The sequence below is a fragment of the Camponotus floridanus genome, unplaced genomic scaffold (assembly GCF_003227725.1).
Source record: "Camponotus floridanus strain SB8 unplaced genomic scaffold, Cflo_v7.5 scaffold20, whole genome shotgun sequence".
NCBI classification, from domain to species: domain Eukaryota; kingdom Metazoa; phylum Arthropoda; class Insecta; order Hymenoptera; family Formicidae; genus Camponotus; species Camponotus floridanus.
Window position 1 is genome coordinate 765,991 of NW_020229326.1, and position 21,487 is coordinate 787,477.

At 38.4% G+C, this 21,487-nt stretch overlaps 1 protein-coding gene across 1 annotated transcript; it reads right to left on the reverse strand.

Annotated features, from left to right (window-relative positions):
* Positions 1-870: 870 nt before the first annotated feature.
* On the reverse strand, positions 871-20,092 carry LOC105248706 (homeobox protein Hox-A1). The gene is made up of 3 exons (XM_011253643.3): positions 18,375-20,092; positions 4,430-4,593; positions 871-1,170 (listed from the first exon to the last, which is right to left on the reverse strand). The coding sequence occupies exons 1-3, from the start codon at positions 19,600-19,602 to the stop codon at positions 928-930; spliced, it is 1,635 nt and encodes a 544-aa protein (XP_011251945.1). The 5' UTR covers positions 19,603-20,092; the 3' UTR covers positions 871-927.
* Between the last annotated feature and the right edge of the window lie 1,395 nt (positions 20,093-21,487).

The following is a 21,487-nucleotide window of genomic DNA, read 5'->3' on the forward strand; positions in this document are numbered from 1 at the left end:
TAGCCGCTACTTGCTCAAAATGCAGGCAGACTGTAAAAGATTAATTCGATTATACCATCAATATTTCTTGCTTTGAACTTCTCGAATCAGCAATGATGCTCGTGTGATGCACTAATAACCGTGATTAACAAGCGAGGTATCGTTAATGATCGTGTGTATGCGGATATTATCTCATTCGCAATTATTTACATTAGAATTTTGATGCAAGAAATTATAGAGATGAGATATATATATACACGAGAGATATCAAGTATTTTTTGGTAAAAAATTATGATCGATATAATAAGCGAAAATCAAAATTGAGGTGATTTCGATAACATTGATGCACGCAAAAGTAATTCTCACGTTTATTTGTGACAATTGATATAAACTGATGAAAAATCGACATTATGCTGGTTTCAATTTCCTTTACAAATCACGGCGATATTTATTATTATAGTCGATTATCAAAATTATATCGCAATCGAGATGACGAAGTGGAACATTCTTACTTTTTACTACGAAAGTATCTATATAGGAACAATTGTACGGTCGAATTAATTAGCGGAACTTAGTCGTAAGAGAATCTTTAGATTCGAATCTTTAGAAACTCCGAAATAATCACTTTTCTGAATAAATTAATTTTCCAAGAAGCACATTCAGCTTGATGTTATTCGTATCTTTCTAATCGTTGGAGGGCCAACAATAAATTTCCTTTTTAATCTTTTAAAAGAAGTATTTCTTCTTCTTCTCACCTTCCTTGCTTCTTTACTATTTTCTTTTATTATAATAAATTAAACACAATAATTAACAAGGAAAAATATTTTTTAATTTAACATTTATATAAATTATTATATATATAAAATAAATAACTAGCGAAAAAAATGCTTGAAGTTTATTTTGAAAAATGTTGGTCTTCCAAAGATTAAACGTGCCTCTATTGGTTCTTTAAACCACGTAAGGCCGATACAAAGGTTCTTGAAGGTCCGTTCCAGTTCTCTGACTTTCCTGGAGCGTTCCTCTGGATTCCTCCGGTGTTCCAGGTGCGTTGACGCTAATGTCACTTCCGGTATCTCGTTCGGCACTTCTCGCGCTTCCGGTTTCTTCGACTTTACCGCTCGTACGAGCCTCCTGTTGCGCCTTTTTGCTGCGCTTCCATTTCATTCGGCGATTTTGAAACCAGATCTTCACCTGCAACGAAAGTATAACCGTGTAATTATTGATCGATGCAAAATGAGAGAGAAAGAAAGAGCAAAAACTTATCAAAATTACTTATTACGCATCAATCAAAGTGCTCGCGACGTAAAGAAAGATTAAAGAAATTACGTGGCGATAAGCGATTTCGCGGAACTAACAACTACAACGAGCGCGATATCTGCTCTGATAAAATATTTGGGCACTGAATATCATTTATCTCGTATTTAATTTTAGATAATTATGAAATAACCTTCGCGTGAACAGAAAGATTCTTCAAACGGATTTGTGTGCATTATAACATTTCCGCTTGAATTTATATTTCATATAAAATATATTTAACATTTTTATTTAAGAGCGAAGAAAATAACAAACTATCAAATTTATCTTTACTTACGAGATATTATACTCTGATAATAAATTCCACTTAGGAGAAAATGACTCATGTTATCTAACGTAATTTTGTATCAAACTATTCCATCACAAAGTAATAATTTCCTTGTTACCTACACAAGCGATTATTGATCATTCTATATGTAAATATCGAAAAATAAACGATAATATTCCAAGTACTTTGGACTTTCTACACACATACATACAAACACGCTCCCTGATATTGAATGATAAAAATTCATTCGCAGATACGTTCACATAAATTGAAAGATTTCCTAGTTTGATTTCGAGTCAATATCAGTTTGAAAAGTGCTAATTATCTGACGATTTATCGCGGGCATAAGTGCCTCAATCTCGACGCGTTCGATCCACGCCCGATTTAATTTGGCGAATGCGTACTCCATAAGCGCGGGTAACATTACGTGAACCACCCCGCGAGACGCCGTAAATCAGGTAGACAGATACAGGGACTCGATTTTTCCTCCCCAATCGTAAGAAAACGATGTAAATCTTTCGGACAACATATCATGCGCCCGGGCCAATCCCCTCCAGGCACACCGACCGTATTATATCTTTACCCTTCGCGTAGGAGCGCAGCTTTCTCGTACGAATACGAATGGGAGAATCTGTGAACGTTTCGCTGAATTCTCGCGACGCGAAGGATCTTTCCGTTGGCGAGATTAATCCTAAATTTCTAATCGTTACTACCTAAAATATACATCAGCGATGATAACAAATATGCCATAATCTTTCTTAATTAAATCCACTTTTCAGAAAATAAATCTTTATGAATTAATATTTCGGAAATATGTAATATATAGAATTTATTTATAAATATTTAAAAATATGTAGATTTTTATACCAATAAAAAGATATATAAAATCTAGTATAAGATTAAAAGCGTTTGATGAAAATATATTTATCTCTCTTAAAGTCTAGAATTTTATTGAGAAACATCAAATGTATCATCGCTTCTCGATCAGCTGGATAATTTGTTAGGCGAGTTGCTACGAGAAAGGGACAGAGAGAGGAATGCAGAAATTTACGTAAATCATTCGTGTCGCGTTAACAAATAATTCGTAGCACGAGGTAAACAAGCGTCGGGGTCGAATACAGAGGGGGGAAAGGGGGGGAAGTAATAGGGGAACGAGAAGGCGCGAATTGTAGGCGTGAGCGAGTCAGTCGAAAAAAATGGATCGAAGGTGGGAAAAAAAAGCGACGTGCGAAAATAAATATTTGTTGTCGATAAATCGACGAGCGATGAAGAGCGAGCGAGCGAGCGATAGAAAGGGAGGGAGGAGAAATAGATCGCGCTGTAAATTATCTCGCGAATCGAAATTAATCGACACTTTGTACACGGGAAACCGAACGCGACGAATGAATCATGGAACATCGAAAGACTCCCATCGCGATATCATTTCGATCGCAATCGCGCTAATTGTGCAAGATATTTTTCTCGCTAACGATCATTGTTGCGTAGATTTCGCATGTTATTACGACGATTATGACTGCGATTTTGTGATACTTTAATCGCGAATATTAAGGAATATCAGATTTTAATTAATCCAACAGGAAATCGCTGTCGAAATAAAGTCGTAAATCAAATATCGAATCACTTCGTTAAAAATCTAAAGGCAAAAAAACGATCGTCTAAAGAAAATATCGGAGAAATGCATAATACATCAAAAAATTAGCATTTCCTCTTTCAGAGAGATAGTGTATTTTATGACTTTCCCCGTTGAGATAATAACATTGTACTACGATATAATACCAACAAAATTATTTACCTTGATAACGACAGAGATTTATATATATATAGAAAGAGAGAGAGAGGGGAAATATGCAACCTTTCAATGTCTTTTTTAAATAAACGCATTCTTCGTCGGACGTCGCGACGAGCTTGGACGGTAAATCGCTGGTAATCGCGTTTCTGCAAACGCGGAACTCAGACGTGAAATGAGTAACATAGGACCGGAAGGCGGGAGAGAGGAGGAACGAAGAGAAAGGAAGAGGACGCAGGAGGAAGGAGGCCGAGATGGAGGCGAGGCAGAATCGGTAAAATATCGAAACAAATCAGCGACTGAGCCCGCCATAACTCAGACTTTCACGTCTGTTTGCCGAGCGATCCGTCAGGGCTCGTAAGCTTCGGAGTTATGTTTAAGTTGTTGAACTATGCGAGAGAGGATTCGCGCGCGTGCACGCCAGCCGGTCCCGGACGGAGGAAGGGCGGACCGGATTATTCCGGAGAGGGATTTTCTCTCTTTCGAAGAGAGGGTCTTCCTCTTTTTCCGTCCTGAGCGCTCGCGTGACCTCGCGAATTTCCATTTTCGCGCTATTTACCGACCAACGTCGCTCAACTCCTCGTCGAGCGACTCTTGACGAGCTAACTTAACTCCAGCTCCAGCTCCAACTCGGAAAATAACCGATTGGATTCCTTAACGATTCCTCGGCGCATCATCCATATCGATCGGACGTTATTATGCAAAAATATCTCTCTCGTAATTTCGAGAAAGTAGACGAGTGTCAAAAAGGCATAATTTTCTGTTCCTATTGACAGCTGTTATAACGTCATGAGCGACCGCAAAGTTACGATGGAAAAAATTACTTCAAGCTTATTCGCGTTTTTTCTTTCGGCAGTGGGAACGGCTTTTTATTACCCAGAGGTATTTTATCGTGGAATTATAGATGATTCACGATTCGCGTTACATTACATCTCTCTACTACGTGACTAATAAAAATTGTTAATCGCGCGATGCTTATCGCGCGCGCGAAAGAGAGAGGTGATTCACAGGCTCATGGCTGTCATTGAATTTCGGATATCGAGAGAGGTAATGGTCGATTTAACATCATTATCTGGATTTACCTGCGTTTCCGTGAGCATCAGCGACGTCGCGACTTCAAACCTCTTCGGTCTGCTGAGATATTTATTCTGTCGGAATTGCTTTTCTAATTCGAGAAGCTGCTGGGACGTGAAGGCTGTCCTTGGCCTTCTGGTCTTGCCCAGCAATGCATGTTGTGCCGCGCAGCCTGTAACAAAAGGAAAATATTCTATTACAAAAAATTGCAATTATGATGCAGATTACGCTACGATTAATTCGAGTAACAATATTTGCGATAATGATCCATAAATTGAAATGTTCCATAATTAAGACACGTATGAAATAGATCATGCTCTTATCTCTCGATATCGTAATCGCAAATAATTATACAAATGGTTATAATTTTTTAACGAACGTGATGTTGACTCTTGCATAATAAAAATTGGCAGGGAAAAAATTTTTTTAATTGATTCGTTGGACAAAAGTCACAAATTGAATTGACGATTTTAGTCCGGCAAACAGTTTGGACAGCGAAAATGATTCATTATCGCGAGCCGGACGATCCAATAAAAATCATCGAATGCTAATGCAATTATCGCGAGTGTAAATCCCTATGGATTACCGGGGGATGATTTGGGGTTAGACGATAGGGCGGAAAGCCGCCCCTGCAATTAGCCCCGTGAATGACTCTTGGTCAGGGGAGGATCGCCGACTTATAGCACCATGGGCGTAGGACGCCGCAGAGTTTGATGAAATTATCGCCGAGATACATACAAACATGATAATATTGCAATCAATCCACACGCGAATGGAGGTGTACTGTACATCGCGTCACACGATGAATACATGGAATGTTAACAATTTATCATTCAGAGCTAAACATGATATTATTCCTTATTAACAAGATACCAAACAGTATATTACACAATTACAATCTATCTTATCGCTATATTAATACACTAATCGCTATACTACATTAATTAATTTTTTGTAATTATTATAATTACTTTTTAATGCAAAACAAGTTACTTAAATAGAGTTTTTAATTTATGTTAGTAAATTTAAAACGAGCAGATAAGATTGGATTATTCGAGAACGCAGGAATCATTAAAAAATAATAGCAGACTTCAAATTCACGCGAAAGCCGAAAATTTCGTATACGAGAAACGCCATTATTTTTGTCACGTGTTTTTGTTGTTGCCGAGCTTTACGGTGGGTTTCCACGATTAACAGCGGGGTGAGCCTTGCGTCAATGGCTTAAGCACCCTCGTAACTTAACTAGCAAGTGCGTGACCGGCTGTCAGTGTTTGTACACATGGCGGCGTTTAGTCGAGCGCATTCGGATTACCGGTCGCGCGCGTGATTCACTAAGCCGCGTACGAGCAGGTACGCACGTATCCGCTCTCCCTCGAATAGGAGAGACCAGTATATTTTGATATAGGACCGCGCGATTTTACGCCTGATACACAAATAAACGGCAGTTTCCGATATCTCGATATGTCGCATTATCAGGCTGTTGCACAACGTCCTCAAATTTAACACACGCAGCACAAGTATTACGAGAAAAGAGTAATCATTGAGTAACATGATGTAAGAATTGAACAATTTGAAAAAGAGTATATAAAGTATATAAAAATATATTAGAGCAATTTTTTTAAAGTTGTAATATAAAGTTGTAATAAAAATGTCAATTTAATAAAATTCGAATGATTTAGATAACTTTTTATGAAATTTTTTTCTATTTCGAGCAAATTTAAACTCATTTTGCGATCATGAAATATTACGTTGCTGCATTCAATGTTTGTTACCCCTATGGATGTTACAAAAAAAATGCTAAGCTCACCGAATATTTTTGACAGTTGTTCATGCAAGCCAGGATCGTGCGCGAGGGACATGAGAAACTACATTTGATAGTTGTTAGTATTTAGACTCTGTAGCACATTTATTGGGTTATTTATCGTTGAACGAAGTGGAGTTTCGCTCCCTCTGTCCCCTCTCCCCCGCTGGGCACATATGGCCTGACCGATGATTTCCCTCCCCGCTGATTTGTGACAATTATTATTTGCACCATTGCGCTCCTCGCTCGTCCCATCATGATTTATTTTTATATCCCTTTTTCAATTTCATCGTTCGCGGACACCATCTACGCGATGCCCATTAGATACTCGTGACATATATCACATCGTATTATGCATTGTCCAAAAAATTTCGCCACGCAGCAACGTATCGTTTTATCTCTATTGTGCCTTATCTAAGATAATTTAAGATAAAAGTATCTTTCGATTACAAAAACTGTTTATACGACACAAGATTATATTAACTCTATAATCAGTTATTAGATTTTAATCTATAATTATTTTTAGTCAATATGAGTCAAATAGTTAAGAGAAATGAGTAAGAGATAAAGCATCAATTGTAAAAGATATTTTCCTCATAATCAATTTCAAGAAACAAATTTCATTGAAATGTATTTGGAATCTGGTATTTTCTCAAAAATTTTCGATAGCTCTTTAAGAGTTCTGACGATTCAATTTTACACTTAAAATGATAAAACCGGGATAAAAAAGTTTCCTGGCAATTTAAACCATCATTTCTTAAGTTTTCTTAGGCTAAAAATTTCTTTCAATATTTTTTTACGCGTTTCAGATAGCACAATTATGGCTCGAATTTAATTTTGATTGAAGTGAAAAAATTTTTATTAATCATTACACATCGAAAATGCCTGAACTTGTCATCCCCTCTCTTTAAAACTTTGCATTTTATATTTAATGACTATTTTTTAATATATTAGCAATTATTCTAAAGCAACTATTCTTTGAAAGAGAACCCCAAAACTTTATTAATTATCGAAATTTTAAATATAAATTGTTAACTTTGCAAAGATTGTAAAATTTGAATTTATTTGGACGAAACAAACGATACCAGTCAAGTTTAGACATATTTAAGAGTCTCGCATCCATCATTCTTTTAAAAGTTTAAGAAATGACAAATAGCCGCTATAAATTATCGCACCCTTCGTCGTCAAATTGGCCGGCTCATCGCGATAATTATTCATTGAGCCATCGTATTAATCAACGAAGTACGTTACAGAAACGTACCGAAGAAATTTGCTCGCCATGCGCAATCGAGGGGGTTGGCACCTAACATACGGTACGTACCCCTCCATCGTAGGGACGCCACGTTAACTATAGCGTTAACTAACTGCAAATAGTTCCCCTCTCCCCGCTTCAATAAATAAAAGCAATCCGGTGCAATCGCGAGGTCGATAAAAATAATGGAGAAGAAAAATGACAAGTGTCTGCATTTATGTTATAGTAGAAAAAAAATGTTAGGAGAAAAATACTAAAACAACATACGTATTGTACATTAATGAAAACCGTTTCTTTCCATCCAACGTTTTTCCTTCTCACTATTATTATATATTGTGTAGGACAGTTCTATCAATTTGATATAAAAAATATATATCATTTTATAATTAATTTCCATAATTAATTCCCGCGCAATATATTCTTCGCGCGATACATTTGCTTTCGAATTGGCCTAATTTCATTGACATGCGTGTCCCGCCAAAATTGATCATTTTGGCACGCTGCGCGTCCGATCGGGATCGGGAAATGCGCAAACTGTGACAGATGTCGGTAAACATGAGGAGGGCAACTTTATCGAGTGGACAATCACCATTCGCGCTCTTATATCGAGGGGGTGGGACGGTAGAAGGGGCCTTTATCATGATAATTTAATTTATTTGGGGTCCCATCGGCCGCTTCATGCCAGGCCACCCTTAAATAGTGCCGATCATCGTGGCGGTAAACACCACCTATTATCTGTACTTAAAGCGACTACTCTTTCTCGCTCTATCCCCCCCTGTAGCTTATAACCCCCGGAAAAATTACACTTCACCGGTCGCATGAATACCCTTGTGCCACAATGAAGGGCGACGATGCGGTAGGTATCGCAACATATTTTGTTTCGCGTCGTTAACGGATACAGATAATGGAATAAGATGAATCAGCACATTTGAGATTTTTATATAATTTTAATTAACAATAATAAAAAAATTAATTGTATTCTTATAAAGTAATTAAAGATATCATCTTCTATTTCTTTAATTTTATTTCCGATAATCCCCATGTAATAACGCGCATTAATTTGTACAAATGCAACAATTCGAGATATCGAGTGTAAGACATTTATTCCTCAGCATCAGTGATTGTTATGTAATACTTACAGAATTAATCATTCGAATATAGCTCCTTTTCCCGTCGAGCCGAGATCCGATCTCATGCTCGTTACTCCTCTCTTTTTTTTTAAAGTCGACGAATCGCACGATATCTCGGACTAACGAGTAACTACCCTCGTTAACTCTCGAGCGAAAGGTACGCTTAATTAAAACTGATTACTCGATCCCAGCTCCCGCAGGAACTTCACCTTCGTTTTTTAGTCCTTTTTGTGCGTTGGTTCGTCCGAAGGGTGCCACGTTACTCAAACGGATGACCCAAATGCTTCATATCATCTAAATGCTTCATATCATGGAAAAGTAACATTTCTTTCTTTCTTTCTCTGTTTTTATATATTATATATAATATGCAAAAATTATCATATCATAAAAATATTCATATCATAAAAATATACATATTTTATTGTAAAGATATTCTCTACTTTGATTGATTACTTTAAGCTTCCGGTAGGATTTATTTTATCGTTATCAAAGATAAAATGCAGAATTAAAGGTAAAGTAAAAGATTGGAAAAAATTTGCAACTAGAAGAGATTATGTGTTCGTGTCTTTCGTCATCGAACTGGAAGCGCCATTTTAATACAAGATTCTATTTTTTATCGAAAATAATTGGCGATTCGTCTTTCGCTCGAAGGTGCATCGATCTGCGCTCTCACTCCGCTCCCACATAAAACACATAGCTGTCGTGGACGCGGTTCTACGCTGGTCTACGTAGCAGCCGAAAATGGCCTCCCTCTAATGGGCAGCAATTACCCAATAGCGAATTGCAAATTGGAATTAGCGTCCTAAATCGGCGTGTATACCTCTAACCGTGCCGCTGTACCCTCCGGCTTGCACCGTGCGCGCTCGTCGTCTCGAGGGGGATAGAAAGGGAAAGATGAGGATGAATAGAGCGCAGAAGAGAGAGAGAGAGAGAGAGAGAGAGAGAGAAACAGGGTGAAAGAGGGAGGGAAATGGCGAGCGAGCGAAGGGGTTGGTAACGACTTCGTTGGTGGTGCGTTCTCTCAGCTTTTGCTTCCGTGGCTGTGTTATAACCTGTCCGTCCAGACACGTGTGCGTGTATGCACGTGTGTGTACGTGTATGTGTACGAAAGAGCACAATCCTATGCTCGTCTGTGTGCATGTGCGAGGGTGTCGTGCGCGTGTGTGCGTCGCCGGCAAGCTCCGCCCGCAGTCCCCGGGGCCCCCTTCGCCGTGTTCCGCCCCCCGAATTACCTACCCCTCAGATCCGAGCTAAACGAATCTAGGCGAGTCGCTATCCGCCACCCTCTCGCCGTCCGACAGCCACCCCCGACGTACCGGGGGTGGTCGTAGACGGGGACGGAGCCGGACGAGCGCGAGAGGAAGAGAGAGAGACTGCGATGGATAGATGAAGGAAGAGAGAAAGAGAGAGAAGAAAGGATAGAAAAGTTGGGCAAGTTTTATCAGGCTATTTTCCTTACCCGAAATGGCTGAATTTAATCCCGAACTCGCCACAAATCACGCCATAAACATCCGCGATGTTACTTCTTATTCTTGCCGCGCGCATTTCTACCGGCTCGCCCGATTCGCCATCTTCTCGCATCGTCGCCGAGTAGATGCAGGCCCCCCCATAGAGTTTCCGGAGTGGAGTGTCGGCGAACTCTGCTTTAACACTTAGCCAATTGTACCGCGGTGACGAAGAAGGCGAATTGGTAATTCTTAGAAGCGACAATATTATACTTTGATTATCATTTAATCGTAGCTCTGGAAAGCCATCCCCTGAATTTTCATGACAATTAATATTTTTTAAAGTACTTTTAATTCGGACGAGGTTGAAAAACGAACTTCGTCCGCTTCATCGAGCATTAAACCGGTCGCCTGGTCAAGAGTCGCCTGTCGCAAAGAGTCAAAGGTGTTTTGCGGCCGAAAAGGAGTACTCGACCGTACGCGTCACGTATCCGGCAGGTATCCGACGCACGTGTACACAGACGTACGATACATACACACACGCACGCGCGTAGCTACGCGAATAGTATTACCAACAAGACCGTATATAGACACGGGATGGCGCGTTTGAGCGAGCGCGCGGGATGTTACACATCGGGTAACCAAGATCTGTTTGCTTGCGGACGGCCAAACTAGCTGGCAGCTAATTCAGAAACGCCATTACCACCTATACGCTTATAGGCGGACCTGATGCCGCCGCCGCCGGTTTCCAGAGTGTATATACAATCGCGCGTATGTACGTTACTCTATACGTGCGTGCGAGCGAGAGTGCATCGGTTTTCCCCAATTCTCTCCTCCGCCTCCGACTCTCTATCCGCGCTCGTCGTCCATGCTCCCTGCCACTCTCTCGTTGAGCTTTAATTCCGGATCCGGAAACAACATCGACATCAGGTCGTCGTTGCGACCCGAGGTCGAACGAGAAGCCGCTCGCTAACGACGCTGATTCGCCCGACGCCGACTCGTCGCCTTCGCTCAAACTGCTACCATTACGATGAGCCCGATGTTACATAAGCGAAGAAATAATTATTGTCATTAGTTTGTGTTAATCTGATCTAATTACATGGCATATATAATTATTGTATTACTAGAGAATGCGATATAATTATTTTTGTATGTCCATATATATATAATATGAATCCTTTTTATAAATATATTTATTAGAAAGAAATAATTTTTACTGATTTCTATTGATCATGCGAATGAAATATTGATCGGCGAATATTTTTCACATTTTAACGTATCGAGATATAATTTACATAAAAAAAATAATAATATTGTATAAAATAATTAATAGATATTTTTAAAATATATATAGTAGTAATTAATGAGATATACAAATTTTTTATAACTATTTCAGTAATTAAATTTTATATTATATCTTAGATTGCTTCCTGAAATTATTAAATTATATATGTAAAATTTTTTTATCCGAATATTTTCATTACGAAATTTTAATATTATTTTAAAAATAATTAAGTAATGATAAATTAATTTACTATCCCCCGAGTTTTGTATATTTCGCACACCCTCTTTCTTTCCCTTATCTCTCATACAAATTTCTTATCGCGTAATTTTAAATGAATACCCGTTTAAATCTCCCTGTGGAAGTAGATATCGCGACAATATCTCGTGCAATCAGCCGCGCAAGCTTAGCTATCTGAAACACCATAAGCGCTGCGGTCGAATTAATAGGAATGCTGTAAATCTCGAACAAATAGGATTAATCCCCCGCAATCGGTGCGCCATATGTTAGAGTAAAAGGGTACAAAGGGCGACAGTAACGACACGATAAGAGCCGACACAACTTCCTTTCGATGTTTCGCGCGATTTAATTAATAGTTGCTCCAATATTATTTTTTTATTACTTTTCTTCTTGTTACACGAATTACGTACGCCTCGCATTATATTTTTATTATATCATTCCTATAGCATATAGTATCTTTAATTCTTAATTATTATATGTATGATACATTTTGCAATTGTTATATTATGTGTATATGTATACAATATTATACGCATAATATTATAAAGGGCAAAGTGTGCAAAGCGGGTGGTTTTCTCTCGCGCATCTCCGTCGGAAATGCGAAATTGGCCGTTTAAACGGACTATAAGTCCGCGGAGTTGCCATGGGAACGGTATGGTGACAGAACGGTGGCAGCGGCGTGCCGGGGCGTGGGAGGCTGCGAAGGGGATGAATAGACGGATGAATGACGCACAATTAACTAATTAAATCATCCACCAACTCCCCCCCTCTCTCTCTCTCTCTTTCTCGTTCTCGCTCTGTCTCCCGAGTATCATTCCCCTTTTGTTGGTAGAGTTTCCGCCGCCATCTCCTCGTCATTGTTTCTCCCCGTTCGTATGGACGGCGGGACCGGGTCGAAAAAAAGAGAAAAGAAAAGAAAGGGAAAAAAACGAGATTCCGGTCGTATCGTCACGCCGCTACCCTCACGGTTCGTCAAGTCGATTTAAGCCAAATTGCCGATCGAAATGTCCATGAAGAAACGAATCCTCCTTAATTGCGGTTCCTCGAGGGGAATCTTCGTTTTCCTCGACCGAACATCATCGATCTGCTGAAAATTATTATACATCGCCGGCGTACGTTCTAGTTCCACGAATATCGAATTAATAATACTGATATATTTTATGTAGATTTGAATATCCATATTCGGCTGATTAAAAACGCAAAGCGGTTGGATAGATAAATGATCGAGATTTAGTTATTTATGTTTTTTCTTTAAAAAATATCAGCCTTAGGAGTCTACATAATTAACAATCAAAATTCTTTACACACTTTACCTTAAGAAAAATATCAACATAACAATTATTTAACGTCATATTAAGACTATATTTCAATTTATTGCACACAATTTCATAGTAATATATCTTGTAGATGTATAAAAAAATGATACATCTAATAATTCATTCCCTATAAAAACAAATATCCATTAATAAAATTAGTGGATGCCAAATTCTAATTTTTGTCGCCTTCTACTATCATTTTATCTTATATCATTAATTTAATCATCTCGTGGAAGTAGAACAATTTGCTTGTTTTTGATTTTTCGCGAATAATTTTCTGCAAATACGTAAAATTTATCACGATAAGTATAAGAGCGCACACATAATTAGCATAATAGAGTTTGCCGAATTATATGGCGTTCATTTTTATAGGATATTTAATTTTACTTTGCGACGTCTCATTGCGACGTCAAAAAGAAATGGCAATGCTGTTTTTTCTTCGACACCCTTCGACGGCAAATACCGTCTTTAATTTCGTTTGCACCCTCTACTCTAAGAGCTTCCCCATTAACTTGAAAAAATATCTTCACAGACTATCGGCCATTAGAAAGGAATTCGTAACTCGATTTACATTTAGGCGAAAAAGAGATTTTGCAAAAAAAAGAAAGTATGTTTATATATAAGCAAATATTATCGCTTTATCGACATTTCCGACAGAGAAAATAAGATAGAATGAATTACATAAAGTAGTAATATACGCACGCGTTCCTATATTTTTATTATATTCAACATTTATATTTTAAATTCCATAACTTGTCACTGAAAATTATAATGACAGGCAACATTGCGAGATAAGAAGCTCCCAGACGCATAAAATAAAACGTCAGCGCGAAAATTTTACATTTTCATAATCGGCAAATCAAACATTCGCCGTCATTAAATTATTGTCGTAAAATATGTAAAGTACAACGCTGAAAATAAAAATCACGCTACCAGTTTTATCGAAGGGCGAGATTTATCGCACCCTCCGCTATTATTTATGTATTTACCGTTGATATCGATACCTGCAATTAATATTATTAAAACGCTTAAGGATTTTCTCAATGCACGCTCATATCACGTAAAAAGGCCATAAATTTGCGATGAATAATTTATTCCTTCCCGGTATATGCTCGGCGGGGACAGTAATTATTACAATTGCATTTCAACTCGCGCGAACAATTAATCATCGTCGGCCTGTCCATGTGACTGTCACCGTCGGAAAATCGATGATCGTTTCACACGTTAATCCAAAAGCCAACTATCGACTGATGTCAATTGTCGCTGATTGACGTATATACGTGCCGATTAAAAAATATAGAACTGAATCAAAAAGAAAAGTTACCTTTAATTTTATTCTATTTATATTTAAGAAAAATTACAACTGCGTTTTTGAATTTTATATTTCTTGCTAATCATAATTTAGATATTTCTTGTTAATCATAATAAAATAATAATAAAAATTCTAGTAAACAATAATAAAATTTTAATAATCTTAAGTTATTTTTCTGGAAAAAAAATTCGTTTCTATAATCATTAATAGAAATATCCTCATCTTACGTAAAATGCATAAAAGGTATCTGAGATCTTTTGATATTTAATTTTTATCATATTTTTTATATCATATTTTTTCGAATATTTTTCTTTCTCGTTCCCTTCGTTTCCTCCCCCTTCTTTTCTTCGATCAAAATGATTTTTCAATAGAATTTTTCTGTAATATCCGATTAAAATTTCTCAGATACAATATTCAATTCTATTAAAATTTTTATTAAGAAATTTTTTAATTTAAAATTAAATGATTCATTCATCCAAGATTTGCATACAGGTTCGTATACACATTCCTAGTATAATTTTAGTAATATAATTGTTATAGTAATGATGATGTTTCGCTGTCTCAATGGTCATTTCCATTTGACAGCGGCAATCGATGGCCGCAGAATCGCGCTAATTAGTGCGGCCGCGACGCGGGCCGTCCGTTCGTAACGCGATATGGATAACTATCTGGCGACCGGACGTTGATGCGGGGTTTGGGTGGGTGGCGGGCACGGGGTACATCGTGCAATACGCGGGCCCCGACACGTGCACACACCCCGTTTATAGCGCGCTAGTTAAATTTCGATACGCCGTTACGCGCGGCTCGGGATAGATGAAACATGATGTTGTCGTTGCGTCGCCGCGCGCGGGCATAACGCGCGACAAATATTCCGCAAATAAAAGCCGGCATTCCACCCCCGCCTGCCCACCTCCGTCCCCCGGTCCGCTGCCTCCCCCGCTATCCCCTCATTATTTACGAAACGTCGCGCGGGGGTGGCGCGCGCGGCTGCCGGCAATTTTTAACAAGTCGAGCCGTGTATCCCACGGACGATGGCCCCCATGCGGGGGGACGCGAGGAACGGGGGGGAGGTCGATGTATTCGAAGCGCGTTTTATTTCGTTGCCACGCGCATGTGCGCTCTGTCTCTCTTTTTTTTTCTCGTTTTTCTTTTTTTTGCGCTTGTTTTACGCCACCGCTCGATTTTTTTTTTCATCCTTTTTGGTCGACGCTGGATTGCTCGGCAACTACCAATCAGGATCATCTGACAGGAAATACCCCGCGCACCCGCCACTTGTGTCCGCGGCATCCCCGCCGTCCTTCCGCCTCTCATTTTTGCTTCTCTTCGTCTCTCCCTTGTCCCCCGCCCCCGCCCCCCTGTTCTGCCGCCGCCGCCGCCGCCGCCATCGCCATACGTTCACTGACCAATTTGTTCGATAAAAGCCCTCGACTGATTGGCCTGACAACGCGGCCACGGCTCTTTTTTCCGAGCGCGAAATTTACCGTGATAACCAAGTCTCTTGTTGCACCCCCTTCCCTTCCCTCCACCCTCTCTCATTTCTAAACCCTTTGCTTTTCAACTTCCTCCGCCGTCGCTTAGTGTCCCTTTCTTCGTCTTTCCCTTCTTTGTATTTTCCAGACAGCTCTGTGATTCGTGGCAAGGTTTGCGAATTAGTTGGCAGCGATGCAGTTTTTCTTCTTTTATAGGCAAGAGATGAAAAGAGATGCATCTTTAGATCTTTTCTCTTTTTATTCAGGAAAAATCATTGAAAAATTAATTAAAAAATTGTAAAGTTATTTTATTAGATAAAATGTAGTGCGAAATAATTAATATGAAGAAAATCAACATTTTTTATTAAAAATTGTTTATACTTGATTAAAGAGATTCTGTTGTATTGTGTAAATGTATTTTTGATTTATGTGTTAAATATAGTAAAAGATTATCGATCGAAATTTTAATCAAAACAGAAGAAGACAAAAATTTTGAACATCTTATTTATGCGAGATTAAATATAGATAAATGCCTGATTTGAAACAATTGATATCTCATTTTATGATATTAAATCCTTATAATATTTTACGTTACATGCATACACACACACACACACATATATTTCTTTTAAATTGGAGAAGCCATATTCAAAATCACGAGCATGCGAATATCATCATATTATCGGGATCATAAAATTTGAGTAGTCGGCCAATATGGTTTAGTGGAACGGTACATTAGACACGTAAACATGTACTATCTGCTCATCGTAACGGCAATCTGTCTTTCGATGTTGCCTCTCACTTTCGAGTTAATAGCTGGTAATAGCCGTCGAGAGCTAACATAACACGACCTCCCACGCATGAGTTACCGTCGATCGACGATATCATCCGACGCGATCCACTCACCCATGTAAAGGATTTCGATTTTGCGCAATACGCATTTTCCCTCGATAAATTTCAATATATCTTTTTTTTTACGAAGATTTAAGAGATTGCGAAGTCATTAATCAATGTCATTTGATATTTTGTGTTACTAATCGAATCGGGAATTAAATTTTGCAAATTAAATTTTTTAGTAAATCCTACTGGATATTTCCTGAAAGGAATAAATTCATTATCTGTTTACATTCGTAGACATTATTTAATTCCCCGACAGATCAAGAAAATCGATAATTAAGAGTCGCTTTAAATTCTTATTAGGAGATTCGTGATCGATTATGAATATTTCTTTTAATCGATCTTTTGACGCTATCTTTCTTCTATCTTTTTTCTTGCGCTATCATGCTCACTGTTTGTTACTGATCTACGATCAGTGATAAAATCGTAATCGACATATATTTTTCAGGGATTGGCATCGCGTCACTGCCGACTTAGAAAAAAGAGATTTATGATTATTATCGATCGTTGCGATTTTTATCAGCCATATCCTCAATTTCCTCGCAAATTATTATCAAATCATTAATTTATCGGGCATTAAAAAAAGATTAATGATTTTAACACGAAGGTCAAGTCGGGCTTTTTACAAAGACATCCGGTATAGAGTTTACAATCTTCGTGATTCTATTTTTGATTATGATAAAAATCGTGCGGCCTTCAAATTTGATTTGGAAATTCCCAGTTTTGAATATTAAATGCGTATCTCGCGTTTTCGTAATTAATATATGATATGTATCAAACATGTGTTCTCATCTCACAATCAAATAAAAATGATGAAAATTACTTTAATTATAATTAATTAATGTATCTTTTTCTTTATGTTGAAACATACAATATATTGTAAAGAAATTTACAGAAATATTATAAATATATAAAATTAAATTTTTTAATTTTATTATTTTTCTTTCGCAAAGGAAATTTAAAATTTCTGTAATATCTTTGTAATTGACCATCAAACATTTGCAATGCATTATTGATTTATGTGTTTTCGCTGTTTTCGCACTTTATATGTACTATTTCACTCAAAGGCTCATATAAATGATATCTTATCATAAAATAGCAGAATCAAACTTGCTTTGTTTTTTTATAGTGATGATAATTATTGCGATCTTTACGATAGATATCGCACAATTAATTGTTTGTCGTTCTTTGGCGATCATAATGATATTATTCAATTAATTACACGGATCAATATTTCGCCTTTGGTTGATAAGCGCAATTCGATCGGAATGATTTATGCATAGGAATGATGCAATTCGAATTCTGGCATGTCATATTTAGTCAGATTTATGATTCATGTTCAATAATTTTCAACATATCTTTTAAGACTTATTATTACTTTACCAAAAAATATCGTTATCTCATTAAAAGAATCCAGATAGACGTAAAGATGACATTATAAAGTTATTTTATATATATTATTATATTCACACACAAACGCATACAAATTTTAAATTATTCTTATAATAAAATAATTTAATTTTTTTAAATATTAATTAAACTAATATTTTATCAATGTTATCTTAAAGTTCTTATTAAATATATTTCAAACATCGCTTTTTCTTTTTAAATGTGATGAGATATGATTTCTTTTTAAAATTCAATATTCACGAAATTTCAATCTAATAACATTTTTTTTTACTTTCGCGAAATACATCCCTTCTTTTCATACCATAATTATTAAAAATTGCGTCAATATCGATGCATAACCAAGATTAAGATATTCCAATCGTCATTAATTAATCAGATTAATCATGTCAATTCACTCACCGGCTAAATCTGCAGGTAATCTGGGATACAACATGCCGGTCCGAGCGAACCACTCGAGCTGAAGTGGATGAATGTGATGCTGCTGAGGATGAGGCCCTCCGGATTGGGGATGACCGACTGGCTGACCCTCCTTATGTATCGAGTGGAAAGCGCTGCCGCCGGCTGGATGATAGTACAATCCTCCTGGATGGATAAGTGGTCCCGCGGGATGCAGTAGGAGGCCCTGATTTTGCCTGACCATCGCGCTTACGCCATAAGGCCCAGACGCAAGACTCTGATGGCCCAGGATGCCGTTACTGGACGGATCCTCCGAACCGGGAGATATAGGAGGACTGGAAGCGGCACTGCGGCTCGCGTTGCTTCCGGGGCTGGCGCTTCCGGTCCGCGTCGGATCGACGTCAACAGACGTGTCGTCCTCGACGTTCTCCAGCCGGTCGTTCCGGTAGTTGCTGGTCCCCGTTTCGGGCCTGAATTGGCCTCTTTGGATAGATACGCCGGATTCGCCGGTATGAAGACCAAGAACGGTCTCGCGACTGGCGGAATGTCTATCCCGAGCCTCCAGACTGGGCGACTCGGACTCATGATGCTGAACGAAAGGATTCAAGGGATTTCCCAAGGTTGTCCTTTGGTCTCCAGGGCATCTTATGGCGCTGGGGGATTCCCGTTCCTGAATGCTACTAAGATTCAGATTATCGGATTGGACCCCGTGACTTCTGGAGAACGCTTTCTGTCGATCGGCCGATGACTGTTCTATTTCATTCTGCTTCGTAGCACGACCGAGCAGCGCGTCGATGCAGAAGGATGTCTTGCCGATGGAGCTGCTGTGCTGATTGGACGAGCTGAGAATGTAATTTTGTGGCGAGGACGTTCTTCCGGGGGAGGTTTCCGACTCACGGCAACGATTTGTCGCTATTTCGTCGCTGAAACATTTTCTAGAAGGGTTCTCCGAGTCCTGAAAAAAAGCAGGACTCACGTGGTCCTTGGAGAAATGCTTTCCAGCGTCGTCGTGGTACCTGATTACTCTATCTTCTGACACGTCCGGTGATCTAGCGTCCACGAAACGCATTTCCTCGAGCGATCTCACTCGACTGTTCAGCGGCGATCTGGCATCCTCCGATCTAGGCGAAGATCCGGAATCCTGGAGTCTCTGTTGGAGATTGTAGAGGTGCCGTGGATGCTGATGCAAATCTTCCGAGACCATCTGCGCGTTGTAATGCATAGCTGCCATATCCTGCGATCACTGTAGATCTCTAACACATACTGATGAGATTATGTCTTTTTGATAGCAACACTAACCGAATATCCACTTGTAATCGATATAATAATCTCTCTATCGGCACTGTTTCGAACGAGTCATAGATCAAACCGTTTGAAAGATCAATGGCGGTTGAACGATAAAGACATACCGGAATGATTCTTAAAACAAACACTGATGCAAATGAACTCTAGTGACAACAAAGTCTTCATCCGATCATCTCTTAAACTGATCGGTTATTAGTGACATTTATCGCAGATGATGCATCTGCGTGCATTTCAACACAACGCTACAGTTTCGTAAATTATCACATGAATGTCATCGGAGCGATCGCTGACCGATTCATAGATCATCCGCACTCAATGATCGATAACCGTCTGTCGATCGGTCCCACGATTATATCACGATCTGTAACGAGGCCGACGACACGAGCAGGCGGCTCGGCGTCGCGTCGCAAAGTGACGTTGCGGATGACCGCGTGTCCACCGAAAAAGCTTCCCCACTAGACGGAATCGTTGCAGCTGGCTCTGACTACGCCCATCGTGGATCGGGCGTGTCCGAGAGCTACACCCACCGGATCCTTCGGCGAGAGTGAGACAGAGCGAGGCACTTCCGTCGGATGCGACGGGGATGGTGATGCCACCCTAGACGGCGAATTTCCCCCTCGACCAATCAGAAGTCGTTCGAGGCACCGACGTGAGACAGAGACGCACAGATGCTCGCCACGTGACCGTGGAAGTCGGAAGAAGAGGCAAATAGGCGTGAAGATGCGGCGAGGGTGCGAGCGGATGGACGATTCCGCGGCGTCTTCTTGGGGATTCTTGGTGCATCGCGCGGTGGGTACCGGAGACGGTATTGTAATCGATATTATCGCATCATTAATTTAACTGTGACTCAAGTCCGATGATTACCCACCGAGTCTGACTCGTGAAACTGTTCGGATGGAAGATGGCGGTGAAATTGGCCAAATTGTCACAATCAGACATTTCGTTTTCTCCCCGAGATCGTAATAATCTTCTTGTGTCACGTAATTTGCAATACGATAACTCGTAATGTGCGACTTTTTACTTGTAATCCGTTGTCATTGAATTTGTCTCTTTGACGATTTGTATATTATTAAGAAAATGAAGCAGAATTGAAGTCTCTTATGGAGGAGGAAATTATTATTATTGAATCGTACATCTTAAAAATGTGAAAATTAATACATTTCTTTTGTGCTATTTAATCAAACTTTTTTCTTGATTTTTCTTGATTCTCGAAATATATTTAGAAAAACAACCCTTCGAATTATTAAACTCAATTTAAAAAAAAACAACCCTTCGAATATTACATAAAATTCGATAATTATTAAAGACTTATTTTCTTTTTTTTTCCAAACCTTCTCATTTTATAAATTAATATATAATTTAAATTAATTTAATTTATATATTAATTAATTTAATACATTTAATAACGTTTAATAAATAAATAACATTTAATATATCTTTAATTATATGATTTTTTTTATCACATTTATACCTTGAAACTTTAGTGTATGACTAATCTGATGTTTATGTATAAAATTCATGTTTTGAAATGTATGTAATAATGAAATATATATATATATATATATACATTTACAATATCTCAAAAATTTTTTATAATTTTGTATATATATATATATATATATATATATATATAGTCATCACATATATTTATAGTGTGCAATCGATTATCAAAATATATTATATATAGTCACATGAATCGTTGGGATTATTTGTATAGTCCATTATCTAAAAAGTGTGTAATCGATAGGGATCTTTCAGAGATATGTGTATTGGTGAACGTCCGTTACACAGATAGCAATAAAGTGTCAATA

What these genes read in the sequence shown, in the direction of transcription:
- LOC105248706 (XM_011253643.3), bottom strand. Translation starts at nt 19,602, where the DNA reads ATGGCAGCTATGCATTACAACGCGCAGATGGTCTCGGAAGATTTGCAT. An exon ending in ATTACCTGCAGATTTAGCCG is followed by an intron (nt 4,594 to 18,374) that starts GTGAGTGAATTG and finishes CTTTTGTTACAG; the next exon opens with GCTGCGCGGCACAACATGCA. An exon ending in TGATGCTCACGGAAACGCAG is followed by an intron (nt 1,171 to 4,429) that starts GTAAATCCAGAT and finishes CTTTCGTTGCAG; the next exon opens with GTGAAGATCTGGTTTCAAAA.